The 27,967-nt window shown below is 42.5% G+C and overlaps 1 protein-coding gene across 1 annotated transcript; it reads left to right on the top strand.

Annotated features, from left to right (window-relative positions):
• Positions 1-770: 770 nt before the first annotated feature.
• Positions 771-18,922, top strand: LOC144731273 (sugar phosphate exchanger 3-like). The gene is made up of 15 exons (XM_078612321.1): positions 771-1,848; positions 2,569-2,678; positions 5,486-5,600; positions 6,788-6,880; positions 7,627-7,710; positions 8,012-8,157; positions 8,619-8,715; positions 9,797-9,881; positions 10,526-10,677; positions 11,525-11,666; positions 13,358-13,459; positions 13,580-13,627; positions 14,203-14,354; positions 15,883-15,948; positions 18,519-18,922. The coding sequence occupies exons 2-15, from the start codon at positions 2,608-2,610 to the stop codon at positions 18,636-18,638; spliced, it is 1,473 nt and encodes a 490-aa protein (XP_078468447.1). The 5' UTR covers positions 771-1,848; positions 2,569-2,607; the 3' UTR covers positions 18,639-18,922.
• Positions 18,923-27,967: the final 9,045 nt, after the last annotated feature.

Genomic DNA, 27,967 nt, shown 5'->3' with positions numbered 1-27,967 from the left:
TCTAATTGAAAGTTGCGTTACGGTTTCGCCAGTTGTGTGTGGGATTATTTCGTGGCTTAAGGCAGCAAATATATAGCCGTGTTTACGGTACAGTGTTATAGAATCCAATTAAGACGATATCATATGGTTTACTACTGTTGACAATGCCTCTGATTCGTAAAATATACGTGATTATTTCTGTATATCGTTTATATCACTGATGTCGCGAAATATCGGAGTCATTTCGCAGCCCTTGATTGACCCACAATAACCAGCGAGGTGAAGTATGGTCAAAATAACCCCCATGACAAACTAAATATATTTGTATTATACTACATTGGCAGTGCTGCAAAACCACAAATAAATGAAACGTACAATAACGGAATGATAAAGCTTCATTACTGCTGTTACCATCATGCTTTTGAGGTCGATAAACTGAGTATCACTCTGTGAAGTGGGCAGAATTTGTTAGTTTTTAAGTTTAATTCATTACACGCTTTCTATTAACTCACTCTGTTGTTGTCTTGTAACTCAATTTTAACCCACTTGCCAATGTGGTATCGACTGCAAACTTGGTATACTTATGACTTACTGATGACAATACCATATTCTATCATAAAAAATAAAAGAAAAATATTTTTAAAATGTATTTTATATGCTTATTTTAATTACAGCCAACGTGAGTTGGCTGTAATTGGCCATGGGCCCTTACGTTATGGCAAGATTCTGGTCCACTTTCTGGAGTCGTGGAGTTCTTCCATTACTAGTACATTTCATAAAAGCGTTTTTTTAAAAACGTTTTTTAAAATATTAATTTTGATACTTACATACCGAATTACCACGATGTGGTTATGGCATGTTAATAATAATATTTTCTTTTTTTCTTTTTATTTATTTTAGAAATTTAATTTCGTTCACGTTTTACAGAAACCTGAGCTTTGAAAAAAGTTTTTTTTATAATGTTACTTATTCGGTATAACCCTGTGAGCCATGCGGCTCTTGACTCGGGTGCAACCGCAACAAACAAAAACATGAACAAAGAACATCTTAAATTGACTACGCGCAACAGAAAAATCCAGGAAAAAAATGGTTTTATCCATCACTGGCTCAGGGCTTCTGTACAGGAAATTATCACATTGAGGAATGGAAAATATTAACCCCTTTCAATCACAGTACTTGACTTTATCACTCCTAACTCTGACCAAATCAACGCAGAAGGACCCTGCGATTTCGTCAATTCCCGGAAGCCAAGCCACATGCTGGACATGTTGATGGAGTAAAAAGGGGAAATGACTTGGTGGTGTGATATCACGGTAAACAGCATATCTTGGAGGACGTGTGTTTGCATGACAGCAGCTGGTAGAATCGGGTCGAATGAGTAGGCGAAGTTGAATTGTGTTGGCTAGATGACATCCCTTACCTTGCCACCGAATCAGGTTTTGTGTTTGTGTGTGCCTTCTTTCATGCAGCCAGCTATGGCTACAGGGTTTGGTGGTACATGTTGTTTATGTCGTTTATTGTTTATGGCTTTATTTTGGTGATTTCGAAAGTTTTTTGGTTTGGCCATGTTTGTTGTAGTACGGAGTTAGAATGATGGCTTTAATCTAAGTTGTCTTGTGGTTGTTGTTGTTTGACTTGCATCCCACTGGGATTTTAGCACAGCGTTGGTGGACGGTGATTTTTTTCTGGAAGACTTTTCAGTTTTTTCCTGGATTTTTCTATTTGCGCATAGTCACTTTAAGATGTTTTCTTGTTCATGTTTTTGATTTTTGTTTGTTGCGGTTGCACCCGATTCAAGAGTCGAATGGCTCACAGGGCTATACCAAATAAATGAAACTGAAAAACTGAAACAGCACATTGGAGACGAGGGTTGGTGCATCTCGGATTTGTAAAATGCCAAAACCCACAGGGCTGCAGGGTCCTCGGGAGATGACAGCACAGAAAATGTATTATTTGAACCCTTATTTCTGGATCTCTGGGGTTTAACCCTTAATGTGCTTGGGTTGTCCACCCAAGTTTACGTGCCAAACATTAATGCAATTTGCCTAACATCTCAGTGTAGGATCCTCCTGAAAAAAGGCTTGAGACTCGATGAGGTTTTCTTGGATAACCGACACTATTTAAGACCGAAAAAGGAGGATTTCTCCACAATGCTGGCTGTCGCCTGATGAGGCTAGGTGTAATTTCCGGCAATATGTACTCGAGTTGTAAATAGTGTGGGTTTACTCTACAACACAACGACATGCTGAGCCAGTAACTAATTGACGTGTTTCGTTTACGTGACAAACCTTATTAATTGGCTGTGTCGGGTGGTGGTGGATTTTCGACACATTTATATTTATGCGATCTGACCCAAACAACCTTATGGATAATATTGGTCAGAAAAGCCTATGTATTTCAAGTTTCATTTATTAGGTATATCTCTGTGAGTAATGCGGCTCTTGACATGAGAGCTTTCCCAATGTTTTACTACTGGCTGAACGCTTGGACACTTGGTAGCATAGTAGCGGGCTCCTTGCTCATGCTGATTGATCAGTTTTGTTGTTTGTGTGTGTGTGTGCATGCATGATTGATTGTGTTTGTCTGCAGGGAAGCTGACTCGAAGTTCCCTTGACACAAAGAGCAATAATGACACCTGAGGCCCCCAGACGGGGCTGGACCCATCACCACTTTTGTGTCTTCCTACTCACCTTCTTTAGGTATCGCTGTGGTCGATGGTGCATTCAGCCCAGACTGTGCAGTCCGTACTTGTTGCTGTGCAATTACATTCATTGGTTGGTTTAAAGCAGTATTGCGGGCCACCTACGCCCAATATTACATGATATTTCCCATTGTTAATTGCTCTCTTTTAAATGTTACGTCTCTTGTAACCAGTGGTGATGACAAGTTGAAGTTGTGTAACTGCTATGATCGTCGCACATATTTGTTAACAGAATGCAGTTCTGTTGCTCCATAAAACTTATATTCAGCCTTGTACTTCTTCTAGGTCATGTGATCCAACTGTGTTCTTAGAAACGTTCTCCAAATGTTAAGATTCTGTTATTTTATGTGTCCCATGTGTTATTAATGTTGTGGATATTGCCAGCAGTCTTCTTGCAGTGTGTTTCATTTGTATTTCTTATCTTGGTGCTCTTGCGATATAAAATGCACGTCCATATCACGTGTAGTGTACACTTTTGGTCAATGTCCACTTTTGCAGCTGAATCAATGTTTACTGGTATGTCGATTGTGTTCCAAAATCTAATTTTATTACTTTTTAACCAAGGTTGAAAGCGTTTATACATTATGCGTGTCTGTGCATCCTTAACAAGGGGGGTGGGCGATTAAATACGAACCAAACTGTAGTCTAGAGTCATGTTACCATTCGGGACTTGCCCTATTGGAAAAGGGCAAATTGATCAAAGGGTTGCCCAAAACTTGCACACACATACCAGGTCAAATAAGGACTAGTATTTGTAGATATGCCAGTGCATTGTGGCTTGCCAGACGGCTGCTCGTCAGCTTCCATACTGCAAATAAATTACTTTGGAAGAAATGCCTATATTAAAGTGTTACATAATACATGCATATGCAATAGATTTCCTAACTTTTGATTGTATCAACCGGGTGGTTTGGTGGCGTTCTCACCCTCTCAGAGTCCAGAGTTCATTGGCTTGAATCCAACATCAGCCATCTGATAATAGTAATCTGTGGGGTCATTATACTCAAGAGAGGCTTGATATACCATATGAATGTAGAAGAGCCCATCAACATAAGTGCCAATGTCTCCTCCACAGTTATGGAATACAGATCGTTATTATACTAACCCCAACTGATTTGAATACAGGATCAAACACTGTTGAAAATTACGTGCTGTATACATTAAAATAACAATGTAATAGAATTTGCATTGATCATAAATCATCAGCTGTTGAGTGCATAATTCAATGCATATATTGTGAACTTAAGAATAATATGTAATGAAAAGGTTAATCAATTCATGCTTAATGAAAGTGACCTTTAATCAGGAAGTCATTATTAATGTCAAGGTTGTTTTTCAGGACAGGATGTATTGTGATGTTTGGTCAATTTAGTATTTTATGAGTGGGAACACTGGAGCAGCAGGTGAAAACCCCATACATAGGAGGGGACACATTCAAACCTATTCAAACTGTACACACTGCCTACCATAATTTCATCATAATCAATGCTAACCTTAGCAGCAATTTAATTATTATTTGCACCAGCATTTAAAGTAGAATCGGCATCATCATCAACAATGAGCAGCAGAAGAATCGGCATCATCGTGTTTAGTGTCTTCAGCAACCTTGGCCTCATCACCATTATCGACAACATTTGTCAGCAATAGGAGAAAATGAATTGGCTTGATAAGGACATCTATTTTTGCATGCTTGAAAGTGACACATGTTAAAACATACATGGATTAAAAGATCATGTCATTTTTAATATAGAAGTACTGAATTCATGGAAGTTTACTTTCTGAAATGACACTTATACACAAGTAGTCAGTGGTTTTAATTGTGAAAGTTTTGTGAAATTTTTGTCTTTAAGAATAATATTTTAGTATCATAAGCAGGGGCGGTTTCTTCATTAGGGCGATTGGGCGACGCACCACCAATCTCAGCCGTTACTGTGCCTCTGGATATAGTCCAATCAGCGTCATGTCACGTTCTGTGGAGTACCGCCTCTTTTTGAGCGATTTCACTCTGGCTGGGAATCGCCCCGAGTGGTCTCATAGACTTACATTCAAAGATGTTTTTTTTCGAACGGCGGGCGCTGCAATGCATTCTCTATGGCTTCCGGGAGGGCTCGCACTAACGTGCTTACGTCATCATACGTAAGCACGTTTCAGTCAACAATATTATTTGTCGCCACCTAGTGGAATCTTTAATAAAAGAAACTGAGTGGATTGTAATAATAGTGAGATAGAAACAAACAAGATGTATTGTAAGAGTCACTTTATTTTTCATTAATATTAAAGAAGTGAAGTTGCCTTTACATGCTTAAGCTGTTAATTTATCCATTGCATGGGTGGACCTTATCCTTATCAATCATCCAGACATTTGCCCCCCCTGAGAGATTTTGCAGGAGCCGCCACTGATCATAAGGTGCACTTGAACAATGTATCTCAGACCACCGTGCATTTAAATGAGGAAAATAAGTGATAAGTCACCAGGGAAAGGAATACCATCTTGTGACATGATAGAGAACTGGAGAGAGGAGTTTTTTTTTAAATAGATGGGTCTTCCTCTGGGATTTCTAATTCTCCAATGACTGTGAATTCCTAACGCCAAATGGTAGGGAATTATAAAGCTTGGGTGCCATACAAACAGACTCCCCGATCACTCCAAGCTTGATAGCAGCTTGCCTGAGCTGGGCTATGTAATATCTCCCTTGAAAAGAATACTACTTGGTAAGGGGCCAACCAAGTGTGTTTAAAAAAAAAATTGCTATAATGTCTGCCTGTCTTTGTGCATGTCATATATTGTCTCCCCTTGTCTTTCAGCTATGCATTTTTCCACGTGACGCGAAAAACATTTAGCAATGTTAAAGTCAGCCTGTCGGTCCAGTGGACGGGTACACCCACCAACGAATCAACGGGGACCCTATACCCACCAGAGGTGAGATTACACAGACAGTCTTCACTCAGTGCCACATTATAGCCCTGTACCAGTGGTGGAAGTCCACATTCCTATGATCATCATCGGCCATGTCTGTCCACTGCTAGATGAAGGCCTCCCCACGCTGGTGTAATCGGTCACGGTCATGGAATGCCACAATCCATCTCACTCCTGCAAGAAACTAATTTTCACGTCACAAAGTCTTGTCCATCGGTTGTCATCCTTACCAGCGATGTGTCCTGCCCAGCCTTATCTACTTTCCTGAATAGACAAAGCAATGTCTCTGATTTTCATGTATTGCCTATTCTCTCTCTATGCTTCTTCGTGCCCTTTTCCATTTTTGTGAAATTTTTTTTGTCAATGTCCACGTTTGTGATCCACGTGGCATAGCAGGTAATATTCACTGATAAAACATTTTTACACCGGTAGTATGTTGCTTTATGTTGTCAAGTTGGTTTTCCAAAAGTCATAGTTTTCTGAATATTTACATATAAATATATTTTGTCAATCATCAAATTATATTTTAATCGTTCTTCCATTCAAAAAGGGAGGAAAATATATTTTAATAATTACAGACCCATTAGCCCCCCCCCCAAAAAAACAACAACTCTACTATGTATGAAACTGTTCACGAAGTTAACAGGAATCCAAAATAATGGATATTTTATACACCAACTAACCACATGGGCAAGTTGAATTGGAGAAATGTTTTTTTACCATTGACCGCAGACATGTCACCAATCAGATCCTAGAATAAACACGTTGACATAAATTGTCATTATTCTCGTTTTTTGTAGACTAATGTAAGATTTGATTCGGTCGAAACTACCGCAGTCTTCTAAGCCCTCTCAAACCATGGCCTTATAAAAATAGAAGTCATCAAAACCAATCAGAGCTGCTACACTGGCATTCTGGTTTTATTGCAAACTACAAATCATGAAAAGAGTTAAGTTTAGGATATAACGTTATATCACCAAGGCTATTCCAAATGCCTAAAGCGGAGACCAGTTTCTCTATAGCACAACCAATGTAACTTTCCATTAAGTTCTGCTCATTGTCAATCTCTGGCAGGGCTTTACGCGTATACAATGTTAGTCGCGCATACTGTAACGGCATCACTTGGCTAGATCATTTGCTCTTCCTTGTAATACAATTATACGGTTATTAACATTGATTTCTTCCAACAGGTGTGGTCAGCTCATCAGCTCTTTCCCGACGAAAACAATGCATCGCTCTTCCTGGGAGCGCTGGACACCATCTTCCTCTTCTCGTACGCTGTGGTACATATCAATTTTGAGGAAATTGCACTCCAGCCTCCCCGAATGGTAGAGCAGTGTGTATTGGTGTCTCCATCCTGAGCACGGAGCGTTGGTGCAGTGGCTACTGCACTGCGCTGCGAGCCTGGCGACCTGGCTAACATCCATGGCGAGTGGTCTCTGGGCCTCCCCAGGGGATACAAATAAAGCTGGGTATGGTGCTAACCACACCACACCCCCCTTGTACACCATACTGGTCTCCATATGTATGTATGTATGTTGAACTTCCTTCGCACCATACGTAGCCAACCGTGCTAATCGGAGGTGCAGGGGAAGGACAACAAACTAAACGCAAATAGCAACAAAACACGAAAAGCACTAACAACACTTGCTTATATTTTTGGTTCTTTCGGTACAGTCACGTAGAAGGGAAATAATACAATACACAAGCAATCATACCTGATGATGATCTCTTGTGTTGCAGTCGAAACGTCGTGAGAATTTTATTGTTTTATATTTTTTTTATTTTATTATTTCCCTTCTACGTGACTTTACTGAAAGAACCAAGAATATGAATCACTGCAGTCATGAAAGCTTTAAATCAAAATTTAACACTTGCTTACTAACAGGACTTGGCAAAACAGTCTGTTGGCTATATGGGGGTGTGGAATTACTTATGACTTTTACCAAAAGTGTAAAAAAAAAGTGTATATTAATCAAATGATAAATCGTTACACCCATAGTAATAATACACTTTGTGTCGTACACAGGGATTGTACATCAGTGGCTACCTTGGGGACAGGTTTAACCTGCGCCTGGTGCTGACTCTAGGAATGTGCTCGTCCGCTATTGTGGTAAGAAAACTTTCACAACTCTAGTAGTCTGCAGAGATAATCATTACCTGTGCTGTACTACATTACAATTTAGGTTGACCTTTGCCTGACCTCTTTCAAGTCACCTTGGATAGGACACTAAATATATATTATAATAATGTACATCTCACAGATGACAGAGAGTTGACTGTATCCAAAATATAAGCGCTACTTGGTTCTTGTATGAATGTTTGTCATTGATCAAACTACAACCGGACTATTAGGTAGTTCAGCCAGTGTAGGGAGGCTCTGCTCTGCTGTCTCCTCGCTGTGTGTGATGCAGGTCCTGGTGTTCGGCTCTGTGACTGAGTGGCTGGGTTTCTACAGCATGCCGTTCTATGCTGTGATGTGGGCCGTCAACGGCTTGCTGCAGTCCACGGGATGGCCTTGTGTTGTGGCCATCATGGGCAACTGGTTTGGCAAAGACAGGTGAAGATAAGTGGCCAGTTCGTTCAGGATGCGTTTCTGCTGCCGTTTGGACCACTCTCCCTTCCAATATTAGGAAGCCACTGGAGCGATGCACTTTTAAATCTAGATTTAAAACTAATTTCTTTAGAACTCCTTTTTGTGTTTATTTTGTTGTCCTTCCTACGCACCCCCGATTAGCATGGTTGGCTACGTATGGTGCGAAAGAAATTCAACATACATACACATACATACAAGAGGGGGCTAATATCAGGTGTGTGAGTGTCGACCCTGGGTTTCTGTGTTCCTGGGGCTGAATCTAGGCTTCAGCCGCGTGCGATTAAACCAGGTTCTCAATTCTAACGAGTATGACGCCGCAGCCTGGTGCACTGAGCCTGCAACTTTGAAATATCAACAGATTCCAGTAATATTAATAACGATATTGCTTTACATTCAGTGTGTACATGTGGTGTGTACTCCAACAGTCGTGGGCTAGTGTTTGGGCTGTGGAGCGCCTGTGCTTCTGTGGGGAACATCCTAGGAGCTCTGCTCGTCTCTGGCGTGCTCCGGTTTGGCTATGAGGTGAGTGGGTGCGATGGGGATACAAATGCTGGCCTGCCATTCCATTAAGGGAAGCCTCCCTGTTGTGAGAGAATTCGATTGCAGAAAGAAATGTGTGCACGGGAAACATGTCGGGCGCACGTGATGACACAAGCGGATTAATTCAGCGTGCACATTGATTGACGCTGTGTGTAGCACTGTGGTTACTTTGAAAATAAATCCAGGTAGTCCCCGACTTACGATGGAGATGCGTTACGACGACCCCATCGTAAGTCGAAAATATCGTAAGTCTAAAATGGCCTAGCCTACCCAGGAGTCTTAAAGAATGGTGATAATTTAGCAAAACAGAGCAATTTACAGTACCATACTGTATAAACTATATGTGTACAGTACATCCCGGCAGCGTCCCAATGTACAGTATCGTACCTCGTACGCTGCTGCGTTTGCCCGCCGCTCGAAATGTAAAATATTTTACAATTTTGTCATATCGCCATCGTAAGATCGAAATATTGTAAGTCGGACCATCGTAAGTCGGGGACTACCTGTATATGAATGCGTTATTAGGAATTTGTGTTAATCTTGCAACCAAAATGAATCAAATCATGCACTGAAGAATGTATTTTACGAAGAAAATTATCTGCATATATTGATCTCATCAGATCTCAGAAGCTAGGCAGGGTTGAGCCTTGATAGTGCTTGGATGGACAACCGATATACACACACCCAAAGCAGGTGTTGTAGACTGCTGTGGTGATACAGCAGATGCCATTGCAGCAAAATCCGCTCTTGTACTGCACTTCAAGCTGTCATGTCTATGCTTGCCACCTTCACGAACCTGCGTGGACCCGTGCTGGGCATGGCGAGGCCCTAATGCAATAGCGGATTGACAAACGGACTGTACTTTAACATGTACATCACATTTAGGGACATGAAGCTAACTGGACAGAATGATTGAGAATGTAAACTGGAGAAAATACAGTCGAATTAGAAACATTTTGACAATTCGTTAACTATCTCTGTGCGAGTGAACTGTTACACGCGCCGAGCGTTCACACACAGAGTTTGTATACTGAGCGAGTCTCCCGCTTGTTCCTGCGTGCAGTATGCATTCCTGGTCACTGCGTGTTGCCTGTTTGCCTCTGGAATTGTCGTCTTCTTTGGGCTGGTCAGCTCTCCGCTGGAGGTCGGTAAGTAGCGACCCAGACTCCCCACGTGTTTGCGCATGCGTAACGTGAACCGAGCATTATCACCCCGATTGCCATCCACAGCTGGATGAAGGCCTCTGCACTCTGTGTCAGCCGTGGAAGTTGTTTCGCCATGCTTCTTCACACCAATCGGTGTGAGGGTTGGTGGAGGTGAGGGGCATAGACGTGACTGTGATTGGTGGGTGTACGTTATGTGAACTGGTCATGTGACACCAAGACTCCTCGGTCTACCTTGTTAGAGACGTGCGCACATGTGGAATGTGAGATTAGCATGTGGAGACATGACGTGAGAGGGCAGAGCTTAATTTTATTACCAAATTATTTCTAGGACATGAGTGGACTGGGAGTGGAGTGTGTCTCGTAATCAGAGCCAGAGTGATATGGAAACTCGATGTGGTGTGCTGGATGTGTACACATATTTACGGGTCATCGCTGACCTGGACAGATCGTGATGAAATTAAGCTCCGTGTGAGGGGACAATGAAAGTACACAGGGGAATTGTATTTCTTGCAACAGGGTCCATGCCAACCACACTACTACGGCACTACTGTCCAGCACCAGAGCAAGTGTCTAGTTTCCCTCCCAGTAAGATCCAGATGACCTGTGCACATGCCTCTACCACACAGGATTACCTGCACCGGATTGTGCCGAGGATGGAGCCGGCGAATCGGTGAACTGTGCCGAGGCCGTTGAGCAGACTACGCTGCTTGGTGACCCCGTGAGCCCAGCTCCGGCATTGGGCTTCTTCCAGGCTGTGTGTCTGCCTGGTGTGGCGTTGGTGAGTGAGTCACTGCCAACCGCAGCGAACATTTTTGTTAAGAGATTTCCCGTAGGTGTTCATTATTGTAGAAGGTGAAGGTTCAGCCGGGAAATTGCTTGCTCACGTCACTGCTGGCGGAAGAGCTTCAAATTAAGGCATTTTTATCGTGCCCCTCTACAGGGTGTTGTGCTGCTCTTCCTCGCTGGCCAGATTTTCTGAAGGAAGTGCGAGTCCCTGTGCTTTACCCCACTGTATGCGACCTGCCATTCAACTAACTGCGGTGTACCTATTTATGACGCTGGGTAAACGGAGGCGCGGGGGTGGATTTAAGAAAGTGGTCCATTGTTTTAACTGCCGCGCCGGGAGATCCGACCTGCGACCTCTGGATTGCGAGTCCCATATGCTTACCATTACACCAGAGCCCATTTTCTCAAATTCATTTTGATCGTGACTTAAGACAAAAAGACCACAATTCGCTTCTTCAGGAACCGCTGGTGGTTTTTGGCATAATCCACAAAGGCTGAGTGGTCTTTTCCACATTTTTGTGCATGTGCCTCCATGTGCGGTGGTGCAGTGGTTCGCACGTGGCACTACACGCTCGGCGACCTGAGTTCCTTTCACGCTCACAGCCAGCACCAGCGGCGATTATCTGAACCGGTCCTAAGCCTTCCCTAGATCGACTCGGCCTCAAATGAGTACCTGGTGCGATGTGTAAATATTGCCACGAGGGAGACAAAGGCGGCTGGGATGGGGCTGGCCACTCCACCCCTTCATGTGTCGTGCCGGCCTTCATCGGTGATCGCTAACAGCGCTTGCCCAAACAGTCTGTTAAGGTTATACGGGGGATGTTTGTTTTTGTACGCAGTACTCTCTGGCATATGCCTGCCTCAAGCTGGTGAACTACTCCTTCTTCTTCTGGCTTCCCTTCTACTTGTCGGGACATTTCGGCTGGAGCGAGGCGGACGCAGACCGGATGTCCATCTGGTACGACGTGGGAGGAATAATCGGTGAGCGTCGCAGAGCATTCGCCACATGCTGCATGCCGGTCGGTCAAAAGAACACCCGTCGGTTTGTATTGAGAGAGAGAATGAGAGAGAACATGAATGAATGGTTGCTAAGGCTTTATAACAGTGGTGGGGAACGTCCGGCCCGCGGGTCGTATAAGGCCCGCAAAATCATTTGGTGTGGCCCTGCCAAGGAAACCGCAGGCGGGACTCGAAATTCAATAAATCTAGGAGCAAACCTGGAAAAGCAGTTGCGAGTAGCAACATCATCAACACCAGCTAACATCACACGCCTCACCAAAGAGAAGCAGTTGCAGCCATCACATTAGGGGTGAGTTAATTAAATGTTTGACCAAATATAGCAGGCTAATTTTTAAGTTGATAATTTTGTATGGCCCGCAAATGATGTTATAAATATCCAAATGGCCCTTGGCAGAAAAAAAGTTTCCCGCCCCTGTTTTCTAAGCTTAAACTCTGCTGATCATCAGCATGGTCTTTTATTCACCATCTTTATCCTTGTTGTGGTCTTGCAGGCAAAGAGCCGCATGCCGCTCTTTGGCATGTGGCTCTTTGGCTGCTCCCTTATGGGCAGCCGTTTTTTGAAAAAGGCTGAATTTACTTTATTCCGTTCTTAACACTTTAAAATCTAGTACAGGCGGTCCCCACTTTTACGACGTCACATTGCGTTCCGTGAAACCCCGTCGTCGTAAATTGGTGACGACAAAATGTACAGCCAAACTGTATTGTTAACGAGTAACTAAGGGGGGGGGGGGATAGATGTAGTTTATTCCATCACCTGTTATGTTTAATTAAGTCAGAATTTGTTTGTCATCTGTTGTATACTTGCTGTATTTGTGTATGTGGATCTGGAGTTGCATTGAGTGAGAGATGCAGCCTGTCTGAAACAGCATCAAGTACCCGATTTTTATGGCAGGAAATAGCCTTCGTTGTTGGTCTGACTCTTTCTCAGCATTAACTTAAATTTCTCCTGTCCTCTGAAGAACATAAGATAGAGGTTTGACTGTATATTCCGTGAAAAAAGAATTACGTTGACATGAATAGTCACTGCATATATATGCAATAAATTACTGTGTCCGTCCGTCGTGCATCCAAAAATGGGAGGGGTGGGGCTGGGTGGAGAGGGGAGGGAGGGGCTGGGTGGGGAGGGTGGGGAGGGGCTGGGTGGGGAGGGTGGGGAGGGGCTGGGTGGGGAGGGTGGGGCTGGGTGGGGGGTGGGAGGGGTGGCGCTGGGTTGGGAGGGGCTGGTCACCCCGTGGTGCCCTTATAAAACTCAACGTTTAACCTACTCACGCCGGCTTGTGCCCGCCCTCACAGTCGGGCATATTTGCGGAATACACCACACCGCCGTTGATCCTGGCCATTGACCGAGCAACCCAACGTTCCTACCAGCTCCCTCCGCAGGAATGTGTACACTCGGTGCAATAGCACACAGTAAACCTAAAAGATATGGATTGTGTCATCTTGTTTTTATTACTTCTTAAAGTAATCGATTTCCATGCCGACATGTTTACAGTCACGTGAGCAGAGTCATCAAGTGAGAACTCGCTTGTGACCAGCCTGCACGTAACGGGTGCAGATGAGTTTGGTTAATCAGTGACCCATACAATCCGCCCACGGATAAGCAAGAGTTGATTGTGCTTTAATAACCCACGTTGTTGCCTCCTGTGCTGCAGGTGGAGCGGCGGGGGGATTGGTTTCTGACCGTTTGGGCAAGCGAGCTCCCATCATCACCCTCATGCTCGTCCTCGCCACGGGCTCGCTGGTCGGATACAAATGTGAGCGCTTGACCCAGGCTAATCCTGACAGCTGTACGTGATTAAACTTGGGTTTTCAAGTGTACACGCCTGTCCACAATTTGAGCCGATGACATTGTTTATGCTATTTTTTTTCCCCAGATTCTCCGAACAATAAATCGGTGAATGGCTTATTAATGGGCGTTACAGGTCAGACATTTTACGTGCAAACATCTTTTCCAAATCCATTATGTTTAACCTTCAATGCTGCCAATTGTTAATGTTAGTTTCTCCTGCAAAGAAATACTATGTTTGTCTTTATTTAAATCACAATACCTACTGCTCAAACAAGCAGTCAGTTTATCTTTGACCATCCCTAAGTTCGAGGTAAAAATTCCCCATTCTTATGGTATGGACACATTTATAAACAAAAGAAACACTCCAGACCTGCCATTAAGAGGTATTTAAAAAAAAAATTGGAGCAATGAGCAGCTTAGTTGCGCTCTGAATTTGAATGTTCAGCCTGAATACACGCCGTGTTTTTCCACTAACCCTTCTGCACACAAAACAGCCAGCAATTGAATTGGCCAAACATTTAAATGCAGGACCCTCCATTAAGCGCATCTTGATACGTAATGCAGTTCTCTGGCATACTTGCATGCCATTGTTATCTTTATTATTATGATTACGTATACATGGAATCAAGTTATTTTTGTTTGGTGATTGTTCAAAATGAGAGGTCGCAACCGTATTGATTGTTCAGTTGTGTCTGTTGACTCACGCAGGATTTTTCGTGGGAGGGCCAGCAAATCTGATCAGCTCGGCCGTTTCGGCAGACCTGGGCCGACAGGGGCCCGTTCAGGGAAACCAGGAGGCTCTGGCCACTGTGACGGGGATTGTTGATGGAACGGGCAGCCTGGGAGCCTCCGCGGGGCAGGTATAGAACACCGCCTTCTCTCCTTTTCAAGTCCAGACGTCGCCCAATCAACCCAGTATATATATGTGTGTGTATTATTATGTTTAATTTTTATTATTTTATTATTTCCCTTCTACGTGACTTTACCGAAAGAACCAAGAAGATGTTGGTGTATGTTGAACTTCTTTCGCACTGTGCGCAGCCAGCTGTGCTAATCAGAGATGCGGGGGAAGGACAACATTTTCACCTATTCATATTGGTTCCCCTTGCATATGACCATATCACCAGGAAAGTGACCGATCTGTTCAGATTGTGGAAGCTAAGCAGATTTAAGCCGAAATAGTGTTTGCGTGGGTGACTACTGCAATAGGCTACTGCAGGGTTATGTTGTGGGCAGCAGAGGGCAGTGCAGTGCAATCTGTGTATGCTGCTCCCTGCCCAATTTCATTGAACCACACTGACCAGCGTGGTGAGGTTTGGGTCAAATAGCCACCACGACCTGCACGGTGTGGGAAGCCCCTCATCCAGCAGTGGATTCACAAACCTTCTACGCATTTCACAAGTAGTACTAAGTAGTACTAATCGCATATCTGCACGGGCGGGGAGCCCCCCCCGAGCGCTCATCCACGTCTGCACACCAAGCCAAGCCGAGCCAGACACCGCAGCCTCAGCACGCACGGAGCGACGGGGGGCGGGGAGAGCTAACGGGAGGCGAGCCAAGCGCAAGCAACGGCGAAGCTATACTATTAACATTGCTTCCCTTTATTATTGCTACCCCTATCCCCTCCCTTTGATGCTGCTAATCCTGCATAATGCACGGGCATAATATGACTTTGAAACCCCCCGCCCACCTCCTACGCATTTCACAAGTAGTACTAATCGCATATCTGCATTTCCCATAAATATGCTAAATTCCTCTTGATATGCAAATTATTTTGTCAAGGTGCTCTTCGCCCCTCCATCCCAGCTTAAATAGTCGCTCCAAGCCTGGGGCTCGACAGACCTGTTCTTCACCTGAGGACGGATACTTGCGTTGTGGCCGAAACGTCGTGAGAATTATTTTATGTTTTATGTTTATTATTTTATTATTTCCATTCTACGTGACTTTACCGAAAGAACCAAGAAGAGGATTGTCCAATCGTATGCATTGGTGTCCACGTCAGTCCAGGTGCATTACTGCTAGAATACTCCCCCGTAGCACCAAATGACACTGTCGAGTGAATCACTGAAATTAATTTACATAAACTGAAAGTCGTTATATATGTGTACAGTATATCTTATCATCCTCTGTGAGGACGATACTTCAGTGCGGGTTGGTGAAGGGGACGCCCAGTTTTCACTTGTCACTGATGTTAGTCGTCGGCCAGGAATCAATCTCGGGGTCATTGGCTAAATAGTGTGGTGTGTTAACCACTCTCCCATTGCTATGAATTCTGTTACATTTATAGGCGAATGTGTGTAGTTCAAAATGCTCGGCTAATCAAAGTGAGTGTTGCATTGCATACGATCATTTTGTACCATATTTATTCTTTACTTCTATCTATTTCAGTTTTTGGTGGCCGTCATAAAAAACAAACTTGGCTGGGGATGGGTGTTTTATCTCTTCATTTTGATGGTAAGTTTTGAAACAACATGCAGAGCAACACCCAAAATGTCTCTCTGATCGCACACGTCCTTACCCTACCCACCTGCTCCTGCTGCAGTAAACACTGTCTTCTATCTAAACTATTTTTTATTTTATCTGGTCAGGCCCATTGAGCTATATAGCTAATTTTCAGAAGCGACCTGGCCACAAATGATAGCCCAATGAAGTGGCCTACTATGTTGAAATGTATAGCAGCCAAATATTCCAATCGCATGTTTCTAAATATGAAGGGGAAAGCCGGAGGGCTCGGATAAAAATCCACACCACTACGGGGAGAACATGCAAACTTCAAGTATACAGGCATCAGGGTCGGGATCGAACCCACATCCTCCTGTATACCAGTGGAGGTAGTTCACATCTCGCCACCGTGGCTCCCTATGAAACTCCCTTCATAGCTCCTAATACCTCTTGAACCCAAGTCGGCTTGGCGAATCCTGTAGAGGCTCATTTTGTGCAAAACGAGTAACACGCCTGTCTGCATGCCAGTGAGGTGTTAGCAATTACAGAGCAGTGGTAGCAAGGGAGTTTGCCGTGTCTCAGCACTGCGCTGTATGCTGGATAATTTTGAATGCCTCGATTCGCCGCCACCTCTGTGATTTCATGAAGTGTCACGTCATAGTCACGATTCAATTAAAAGATCACTTCAGTGTTTGTCTTATTGTACTGATTTATTTTGTTCCAGTGGTGTAGCGAGGTTTGCATGGGCTAAGCAGTGCCCCCCTGTCCAATTCCCACTCGCCCCCTTCTTCGTAGCCCAGCACTTGGGCACCTCCAGCCCCGTGGTCTTGCTGTCGATTGTGGAATGACACTGCCCGCGCACTCGATAGCTACACCGCTGATTTGTATCGTCTGTACAGTCTTTTTTCGACTTAAAGCTTTCGGGACTGCATGGATTCATATTCTTGGTTCTTTCGGTAAAGTCACGTAGAAGGGAAATAATAAAGTAAATAAAATAAAACATCATACAATTTTCACGACGTTTCGGCCACAACGCAAGCAGCCATCCTCAGGTGAAGAACAGAGCTGTCGGAAAGACAGCATCCTAATGACTGCTTGCGTTGTGGCCGAAACGTCGTGAGAATTAAATGTTAAATTTATTTATTTTATTATTTCTCTTCTACGTGACTTTACCGAAAGCACCAAGAATATGTACAGTCTCTGCCGTCTCCGCTATCTGGTCCTGTTTTGTTTGAATAGTCTCTACACTCTGTATTGTTTCGTTGTTCTGTCTATTTCCATCTCATTTGTACCGTCTCCTTCATTATGAACATTAGCCTAAAATAAAGAACCACGTGAAGTTTGCATTCATACAAATTAAACAATTATTACACGCACACCATTAGATGAACATATGGCAATCACAGTCATTTTCCTTGGATATATATTTCAGTAATAATTTAAACAGCACAATAACATACTAATATAATTCATTTGAATTGCAATTAGCATGCAAGCTAAACTCACATCGGGTTTTTTTATGATTCAGTAGAGATGCCTAAAACTCATCGAGCCAGATGTTAGCAGTCCATCAAAAATCCACTGTTGCCTTGTTAGCTTACACCCTTATAAAAGATACACTGTGTCTCAGTGGCCCATAGCAGTTTATAAATGAGACTACCTATGCATATTGAATATATATGCATTATATATGGCTTGAATCACAAATATAAATGGTTTTTTACCTCATATCTTGTTCTAAAAAAGAAATGTGTTAAATAATTTGAAAACAGTTATAAATATGATTTATTGAAACAAAACAGAATTAAACAAAGTAATTTCGTGTATTGTATAAAGTAAGTCCTTGGATTCAATATCATAACCGGCTATGACGATTCCACTGCTGGATGAAGGACACCCCAAACCGTTGCCATCTTTTACGGACATGCGATGTAACCATTCATCTAACACCTGTACATCAGCTGATTTCATCGCTCCATCATCGTGGTTTGACTGTCATACGACAAACATTACTGTCATGTGGCAGAACAGTGGGAAACTGTGGATCAGGGGTCACCTGACATGACCTCAACTCTGTCATGTCCTCTTCTTTTGATGACTTTTGCCGCTTGCAGCAGAGGTTTGCACTTTGAGCCTAGTGATGACTCTGGTTAATATTGTGGGTTCGTTTACCAAAAAATACGTTGCTGTTTGCCTCGGTGACCATAAAAGATTCTGTGATGTCATTAGACAAAAGTAGGCCATGTGCGGTTACACGTTTGAAAATTACCTAATTGGGAAAACCCACATCGCAGCATCGCCAATTACTGTGAACCTCTCCATACTACACTTGTCTGTGAAACACAGAGCCTTCGTGATGGCTTTGTGCAATGGGAATGGCGTGAAAACCAACCGTACAAATAATTTGATTCGATTCTATGGACCGTTTCCTAACACTAATGGACACTGTGTCTCGTAACATTTGGCCGATAGCTCAGTCGGGATACAGTTGGAGACGGAGGAAAAAGCGGCGTTAAGTTTTGATGGCAGCGTTTTGCTTTTTGTGTTTTCTCAATGTTTCTGCCCTTGCACCATCCACACAGACGCTGCTCACCATCGTCTGCCTGCTGCCCCTGGTCATTCGTGAGGTCAGAGAGCTCCTCGCCTCCAGTCGCGTCAGAAGGACAACACAGGAGCAGCAGCAGCAGCAGCAGGACTGCTGATGGACAGCAGCAGTGTGTATGTATTTATGTTGAATTTCTTTTGCACCATTCGTAGCCAACCGTCTTTATCGGAGGTATCGGTGAAGGACAACAAATTTAACACAAATAGGAGTTCTAAATAAATACATTTTCAATTTAGATTTAAAAGTAGCAAAGCTCCAGTGGTTTCCTAATATCAGAAGGAAGAGCGTTCTAGAGTTCAACAGAGTGTGGTTTATATTCTTGGTTCTTTCGGTAAAGTCACGTAGAAGGGAAACAATAAAATTATAGAAATATAAAACAATATAATTCCCACGACGTTTCGACTGCAACACAAGCAATCATCACATTTTCTTGCTGTGTTTTTCACACCTGATGATGATTGCTTGTGTTGCAGTCGAAACGTCGTGAGAATGTTATTGTTTTATATTTTTATTATTTTATTGTTTCCCTTCTACGTGACTTTACCGAAAGAACCAAAGAGTATAAATGCAGCTCTTTAACGACTACAGTGCGGCTCTTGAATTCGAAAAAAATGTCTCGTGTTATTTTGGTTGCCGACCCCCTGACCATTGAAGTCCATTTCACCACGCGAGTTCAGTTTACCATGGGCAGGGCTTGGCAACCTCCGGCTCCGGAGCCGCATGCGGTTCTTTAAGGACTGTTTGCGTGACGTTATTTATTAAGGACCACCATCTCGTATTCGCGTGCGTTGTGGCTCTTGAAATATTGTTTTTTTTACCGAATTCGAAACAAAAAAAGCCTCTTGTTGTTGTTTTGGTTTGCCGCCCCCCTGGCTTATCCCAATCCTAGCTCTTGACAGCAGCTGCCAACCTGCTGCGACCAGGAGTCCCTCACGGCTACACACTTGGCCTCCTCTGCCCACGAGGCACCAGCGGAGACACAACGTTGTGGGCAGGGGTCAAGTGTCGAGCTGATCATTGTCCTCATAAACCGTGATCAGTCCACTGCTGGATGAAGGCCTCCCCAAGTCGTCGTCTTCCCCTCACGGTCCCGCGATACAACAATCCACTCGGCACCTTCACACGTGCCTGACGCGTCGCTCCATCTCCACGGTGGATGTCCTCATGGGTGCGTTCCTTCCTTTGGCTGGTGCTCCGTAGTTATTTTCGCCCACCGGTCTTCGTCTGTTCTATCGACGTGTCCTGCCCAACCGCCATGTTTCTTTTGTCTAAAACGTAGAGAAGATACACGTCACCAAATGCCACCATGCCACAGTAGGCGCTGCCTTCAAATGCAAGTAGCCCAGCCCTTGTCGAACGTTCCATTGCTTGTTTGCTTCAACGTGAAGTCATCCCATTGGTACACAAACCTTTTACAAAGAGATGTGAATATATCAATGCATTGATGTTATGCACATTTTATTGTACTGTCTTGAATAACACTCAGGATTAGGGAGGTGTTAAATCCAAGATTGATAATATAAACACAATGCATCTGGCAATTTTTATGCCCATCCCGGGTTTTGTCATCATGGATTTGACCATTCGCCCCTAATTTATTGAGGTATAGTTCGCCAATTGCGTCCCTGTGGCTTGGCCATTCACGGTTGGCCACGAGTTTCCTGGATACATTGTAAACAAGTACTCTTAACTGAATACAATGCCATCTTGTCCTCCCATGCAACCGATTGCGGGTTGCAGTTCACGTGTTCCCAGGATCCAGTGAGGCAGTGTGATCAGGTTTTTACGTATACGTTTATGGTAATTGTTATTCTATTCATTTACTGTACAAGTTATATTGAACACTATAGAAAATATGAATAATATTTTACATAAAGAATGCTTCGTGTTTCACGTTGGGATTAATGTAGAGTAACAGAACAAAAGGAGGGGTGGTGGGTGTCATATTACAAAGTCTGAACCAAACCATATTTTTCCCACATGCCTTTGAGTTTGCGGATTGTGGATTTGCTGATTGCGGCGATTTTCAAGAACGTAACCCCTGCGATGGGCAAAGTTTGGGTGTATTTGCATTACCTGTCGCGATGTTACGTATAATGCTGTACGGTATTTTTCAATTCACCTTATTGTAAGTTTTCTCACTTGAAGCACAATACTTGAAACACGGTGATTGTTTTGAATACATCACGCGTGCAATCGTGACTCCAAGTGAGCATCGTCACAATGGTATCGTGATGATATAATGGCGATTGCTCATAGCAAAGTTTACGAATGCTGGAGGTTTGTTTTGTTCTGAAGCGGTTGTGTAATTACTGGTAATGAACTTGCATTTTAAAACATTTATTCTGCTATTTTTTTCGTGTTCTGTGCATTGGAATTATAAGTATCATTCTTTTGATCAGAAATTATTTTGAAACACTGTATCTTTTACCAGACTCGCATCTTGGTGATAGTTTATTTGCATGCATTTTTTTTGTTGTGTGAAAACGGGGCAGCTGTTTCCATTACGAACAATGGGGGAAACTGCCAAAGCGCGGTGCGTTTTAACAGTTTCGGACAGGCATCGTTCTATCCGGCAGTGTGATCTATCTGTCACCGCATTTTTTGTTTTAAATATAGAGGACTGCGTTGATACATCCAACACCTTGAATTACACATGAAGGGTCTCACTGCCGCTGCTGTGAGGGATTTTTAAACTGCATCGTATTGTTTTTTCATGGGACGGCTTAACCCGTCTGCAGCAAAACTTTTAGGTTTAACCATGTCGAGATGGTTTAAAGGAAAACGCCGCCAATACAATAAATATCTATTATCGTGTAGATACAATACAATGATTTGGAATTGATATGTGGGTGGAGCCACAATGATTTGACTTTATTTGTATCGTTCAGACCCCCCCCACCACCACCCACCCGATGCAGCCAAACAAATGAGTCACGTGTGCAAGCGTTTAAATGCGCCAATGATCTATTTCAGCTGATGGGTAAGTTGAATAAGAAGTCTTGCAGCCAAATGTAGGCATTATACATGAACATACTTAAGCTAGGTGTGTCGTGCTGTCCAATGTGAGGTTAGAAGATTCGTGAATTGTAGTCGCCTTTATTTAGCAGGGAGGTGAAACGTAGACCTGTTGAGACACATGATTCATGCAAGGGTGACCTTGGTTACATGAATTCATTTAGAATACAACAGTATTTTAAATCCAGACGTTAACTATTTAATGCAAATTCATTAGCAGTTAAGAAGGTGAATTGTACTTAAAAAATTAATGTACAAGATGTAATTTTTTATGAGTTATATTCACTGCAGTGCCATCCATAGTAAAGGTTTTGGTAGTACATTTCAGTGATATCATTGGATATCATTAGATATTACTGCAGGTTACTTAACATGCATTCTCATTCACATAGCTTCAGTCATGTGAGATTGGCTGATGATCTACACAGATTTGGTGTGTAGCTATGAGATTATAGCAGTTTGTTTTGTTGCATCTTCCTTTAAACCTGTCACATCAATAGCAAATACGTATTCGTCACCAGAATAATTTTGTGAGTAGAAATGAATGGTAAGTGATTACATATTGCTGGTCTGCAGTATACTACTGTATTAGCTCAAAAATTGAATTGAGTGAGCATACATCGTGTTTGTGGATACTTGATATCGTCTGGCCATTTTTAAAATAGCAAACGTAATTATTTCAGTGGATGCATTACTGTGGATGCGTACTGTACGCACCAATAATACTCGGGGCCATACATACGGGTTATATTAATATAGTCATCAAAAAATTAAGGCAAATGATTGATTTTACAGGTCGAATTCAGGATAAAAAATATATCAAAACAGGAAAAAATGAAAATATAGGAATATCATTTGGAGTATGTTTTAAACAATTTATGTTTACTTCGTGCTTATATTCTGTATACTTGGCCAAACCCCCCAAAAAATAAGATCGTGCACGAATCCTATTGGTTGGGGAAAACCTACGTGTTAAAATATATGCATTTGAATGGAATTTTAAGACAATATTCTGGATATGCATTTGTTCTATATAGAATTAACAGGTAAGATATCCTTAGATGTTTTGTTCAGCCACAGAGTTTTATTAATGACTGTTATGAAGTGGGTCTTGTAAATAGCAATAGATTAACGAGGTATGTATGTATGTTGAAATTTTTTCCCACCGTACGTAGTCAACCGTGCGAATCGAATGTGCGGTGGAAGGACAATGAACTAGACACAATAAGCAATTCCAAACAATTGTTCGACCTCAATTTAAAAGTTCATAGCTCAAGTGGCTTCGTATAATGTTCTAAATATGTAAAAAAAGTCGGGTTCTTTCAAAGCACATTGTTACAATGCACACCAATGACAGTTGAGTTTTTCATGGACTCAAGCATCATACCCATTTATGTGCTGCATCATCTTGAAGGTAAAACTTACTCAAAACATACGGTTATGATTAATAGCAAGTCGCAATGGGTGTGTTCTTTTTACATTTTATAAGTACTATACTCTCTTGAGTACGTGCTTTACGTTCTTGTGCCTACATGTCATTAACGCTGAACACCAGTTTCTACATCTCACGCATCGATTCATCGATGGAAACATGATTAAACTAGTGATAGAATCGTGTGCACGATAAATCAATCACGGTATTTTCTATTCGTATATGATCACTTCACGTTACCACTGCAAGCATGAGAGAGTCTGATTATTACCACAGTGATAACAAATCATTTATTCTTAAATTGTGACAGTTCATTCACTCGTGAGAGAGGCAAATCGTAACGTGCCCACTAAATATTGTATGTAACAGAGAACACATGTGTGTTTTTTAGACATTCAGGTTGATACTCACATGTACAAAAAAGACCCTTGAACTAAGATGTTGGCCAAACCTTCAAGATTAGTCTGGAAACTCAAATCGGGCATGTCTGGGTGAATAAAGTATTGTTATTGTATTCCTGTTGGGTTAGTTCACGTATGATTTGGGAAGTTTGCAAGCCATTATTACGTACAAACAGCCACCGCAAGGTATAGCTTGACGAACATGCAAAATATGGTACTTTGAGTGGTAATTGTAAATGGTAATTGTTGAACACTGGAGCAGATTTACCCTTAGAAAAAAAAAGATCCACAAAACTCGTGTTAGCCGTGGGCCTTCACAGTGCCACTTCCTGTAGGGTGCGTCCATGTAAAACTGGGGAACTTGGCCGATGTGAACGCACAAATTCCTCCTCCACAAGGCATACTTGATTTACAAGTTTGTGTTTTTAAGGACAGTGGTTTCGTACCAGCATTCGCCGCAGCTCTGCGTTTGCCAACCTATTTTTGAGAACCAGGTTCTAAATGTGCGTGATTAATTTATACATCTTCACGGACTAGCATATTGTATGTTTCATTTGTGCCATAGGAAGATGTAACTAGTGTCAATCATGCTTTGACACATTTGCAGTGATTAACGTACTCGACTTTGAACTCTGTGACCCATTTCGATTTCCGGCCATGACCAACTGTATCAAGTGATATCAGAACCGGTTATACCCTCCCCATCCTTCACCAGCCTGTTCTGACAAGCGTGGTGAAGTACAGTAAACAAAACACCTATGACCAACATTGTGAGGGGGGGAGACCTTCAACCATTGGTTGATTGAGAATGGCTCGAACTTATTTTACTTTGTCAGTATGTGGATATACTCTTCAATAGACTGACTACTACAACCATTGGCGACGATTACTGAATATCGGTTGGCATGTGACAAACCACCCTTTACAGAGCATGAAGGAATATTATTTTGTGATGGGTGAGAGAAGCTTATTTAAGTCATTCTGTGGTCTATTCTCGGGTTCTGACATATATTTCAATAATGATTACTGGTTATAGGAGTTTCAGAACTCTTAATGTCAACGTACAGACATTGTAAATCCACTGTTGGACAGGAGCTTTCCCATGCCGCGTGGTTTGTAGTAGTTAATCGACCATACTTAATTGTGCTGGTCATTAAGGCTTGGTGAAAGTAGTAGGCAGCACAAATGTGGGAGCTCAGTCCAGCACAGGCATTTGAATTTGCTGCACCGTCATCTGCTGCCCGGCACGTAGCCCGAAACAACCTATAGCAACGTGGCATGCATGGTGGACTACCCATCCATGCACCATCCAGGTTCAACACCTGCTTAGCTCCCGAGGTCTGACGAGATCGGGTGCATTCTGGGTGATGCGATCATAGGCCACGACTCTTCAGCTCTCACTTGATACAGCTATCGTGCTGTGACGGTTCCACCTGAAGACGGAAGCTTGTGTTGCCTCTGAAACGTGATTTTTATTTTATTTTTTATTTTACTTTTATTAATTTTAATTTTTTACCTACGTGACTTTACCGAAAAAACCTAAGAATATGACTCTTCATCGGCTCGTGTTCTGCAACGAGTCAGGCACGTGACGATGATATGTCCTGGTCTGTGGCGCTGGTGTGAGGTACTTGAAGGTGCACGGCTCCTTGATTCTCATGGTATTACAAGTCCACATCATTTGTCATAAAAATGAAATTTCAAAAACCTCATGCAACTTTTACAAATGCACAATAATTATCTCCACTTTAAGAAAGTATCTTGTAAAAGTAGCTTTATCGAATGACATGCCTTGCCCTCATTTACATTTGAATCTGATGTCGTGTTTTTGATGGTAGATGTAGTAATGCATTGTTGGGAGATGAACAGGAATTGTAAGTGGAAACCTGAGAGTATGAGTGAGCACACTGTGTATTTGGTTTGTAGTGCTGTAATAGAACACATGTACACTATCATAATATGTGCTGTGTAGGAGGTAAGAACACTGCTACGGTCCTGTTTGTATTATCACGTTGTGCTATATAGCTCTCCAATGTGGAGAGGCAATAAAAACAACGGCTTTCATGTGCCCATTCTGTGTTAAGGGCCGGCCATACAGAAATGCTTTTGTTCGAAATAATAACGTGATAAAGATGAGACTGAATATCATAATTTACATCGCGTGGTGGTTGTAAAAGGAGTTATTAAAAAGTGTGTTAATGAATGTTGGTGTCCCTATGTGTATGTATGTGTATACATATTATATCCATGGCGAGTTGAATCAGGGCTTAACTTCAGTTGGGTCAGTCGGGGTAGGTGACCCAGAAAATATTTCTGCATCCAGCGCACCGCATCCAAAAGCTCCTCTCACTTTGGCTGTGGCTTCTAGTCACAAGCCGACTTTAATCTGTGCAACGACCCAGAACATATTCAGAGATACATTAATCCCGAGTGTGATGTGCTCGCCATCAGCACGAGGAAGGCAAATGTGGTTGGGTGAGTTTGGTCATCACACAACACCACCTTGAAGTCCATGGCAATCTTAACAGGAGCTCCCTATTAGCATTGTCTCAACAGAGACAAATAAATCTTGGTTCTCTTTGTGCCATCATCCAGTCAGCATTTTATATTGATTGTCTTAGGTTTTAAGACCACTTTCACTCATCATAATGTACTGTGCATGCTTAGTTTTCTCATACAACGTTGGTGCCATTAAAATGTTTACGAGTGTAATAGTGTGTCAGATAATGATTTTGCCAATAGTCTCATATTTAATATCTATTATGTGTCAACTAAATCGCAATATATTTGTCCTCATTGCTGTTTTATGCTGGTGAGACATTGATATAGTTTGGTGGTGGAGATGGCATCTACTACATATGTGATTTAGTATTTAGAGCTGGTATAGCTTTAGTTTCCTTTGGTAACGATGCATCTATTCATAGCCAATCTTAGGCTAATTATTCATGCATCAAATTGCATGAAAATCGTATGTTGTGTTATTCGTATATGTTGTACGTGATGCGTCCATATCACCCCTGCAGCCTCGAATGGATGCTACATGAACCACAATAGCAAAACAAGGAAGAAAAATCGTACATATGCATGGTTTCTGGAATGATTTCCAAAATTCGCTCAGTATTTAATTTGCAATAATTGCATTGAGATGACTTCACACGTAATGCTATAACTTTGCAATGTCACATAATGGCCAACAAGGTTAATACTTTTAGCACTGGTATTTTATTACCGAGTTTTGGGTGACCCTTAGAACAATTTGGCTGTTATTCTAAAAGGTTATAACATTAATAGCAACATAACTTTATGCAAAAAATATATAATTACGTTGGATAATCTCTACGAGAGTTATCGTGACCCACTAATTACAGACAGAAGATTACTGCTAATGCATTGATCATTTCAACCCATTTAATGGCCGAGAAAATTGTAACACCTATATAATAGTTGCACCTGCCTTGAATAGGAAGTGATAAGACCAATTAGACATCACTGGCGTCCCAATGTAGCCTTACACCCTGTCACTGCCGTTGTACGTTGAGCAGCTGTGGTCCCTTGTGACTAACTTCAGCAGCTCACTTATCATCAGGACACCATAGGTGGCATTTGTCAGTGCGGTAATTTTAGCACCGTAAGTCATGGGACCACCACAACAGGTATATTTTAAGGCAAGGTGTTATTGAAGGCACTTTGTAGAGAAGAGGCATCAGAGGAGAATATTAAGGTCTTGATCGTATACATTAACAGCTGCACCGAGTTTATTATGATGCTTGCTTACCCAGAGGGTTGGTGGCACAGATGCCCGGATGAGACCGGTTGATGTGCAGCAGTGAAAGGGGATGTGACATCGCAGGATCAAGGGGGGTGGCGATGGCATTGGGGGGCCTTTCATCCAGCAGTGGATAATAATACTAACAGACTTTAATTCACGAGGTGAGAACCCATCGAGATGACAGGTATCTTGCAAGGGTGCGTTTCATAACTAAAGCGAGTGAGAGAACACGAGTACATGTGCAGTGTGTTCTAATCAGGCACACACCAAGACTGAGGGACAACACGTTTTATTCTCTAACACAACCAACACTATTCAACGTTTCAAGGCTAACTACTACAGGTAGTCCTCTGTTTACGATGGAGATGCGTTACGACGACCCCATCGTAAGTCGAAGATGGACTAGCCTACTCAGGAGTCTTAAAGAATGGTGATAATTTAGCAAAACAGAGCAATTTATAGTACCGTACTGTATAAACTATATTGTATGTATTTATGAATTACAATACTGTATTGCACAGTAAAATGTAAAGTAAAAAAACAAGGTCAAGTCTTAGCCTACCTAATTGAACTGCGCGAAATTTAAAATATTTTACAATTTTGCCGTATCGCCATCGTAAGATCGAAATATCGCAAGTCGGACCATCGTAACTCGGGGACTATCTGTATTTACATTCCGAGCGATTATGTACATTACAGGTTAACTACGTAAGGCGGTGGCCACCGTTCCTAACCACGTGAACGGATTCCCTATATGGCTGAACCAGATCTGCCAGAGCGAAGATCGGAGAAGACGACTTCTTCCC

Source organism: Lampetra planeri, chromosome 38 (assembly GCF_965212315.1).
Source record: "Lampetra planeri chromosome 38, kcLamPlan1.2.h2, whole genome shotgun sequence".
NCBI lineage: Eukaryota > Metazoa > Chordata > Hyperoartia > Petromyzontiformes > Petromyzontidae > Lampetra > Lampetra planeri.
This window is presented reverse-complemented; position numbering and strand designations above follow the sequence as displayed.

Coding starts and splice junctions, on each gene's coding strand:
- LOC144731273 (XM_078612321.1), top strand. CDS start 2,608: ATGACACCTGAGGCCCCCAGACGGGGCTGGACCCATCACCACTTTTGT. Junction 8,158..8,618: donor AACTGGTTTGGCAAAGACAG/GTGAAGATAAGT, acceptor GTACTCCAACAG/TCGTGGGCTAGTGTTTGGGC. Junction 11,667..13,357: donor CGACGTGGGAGGAATAATCG/GTGAGCGTCGCA, acceptor CCTGTGCTGCAG/GTGGAGCGGCGGGGGGATTG.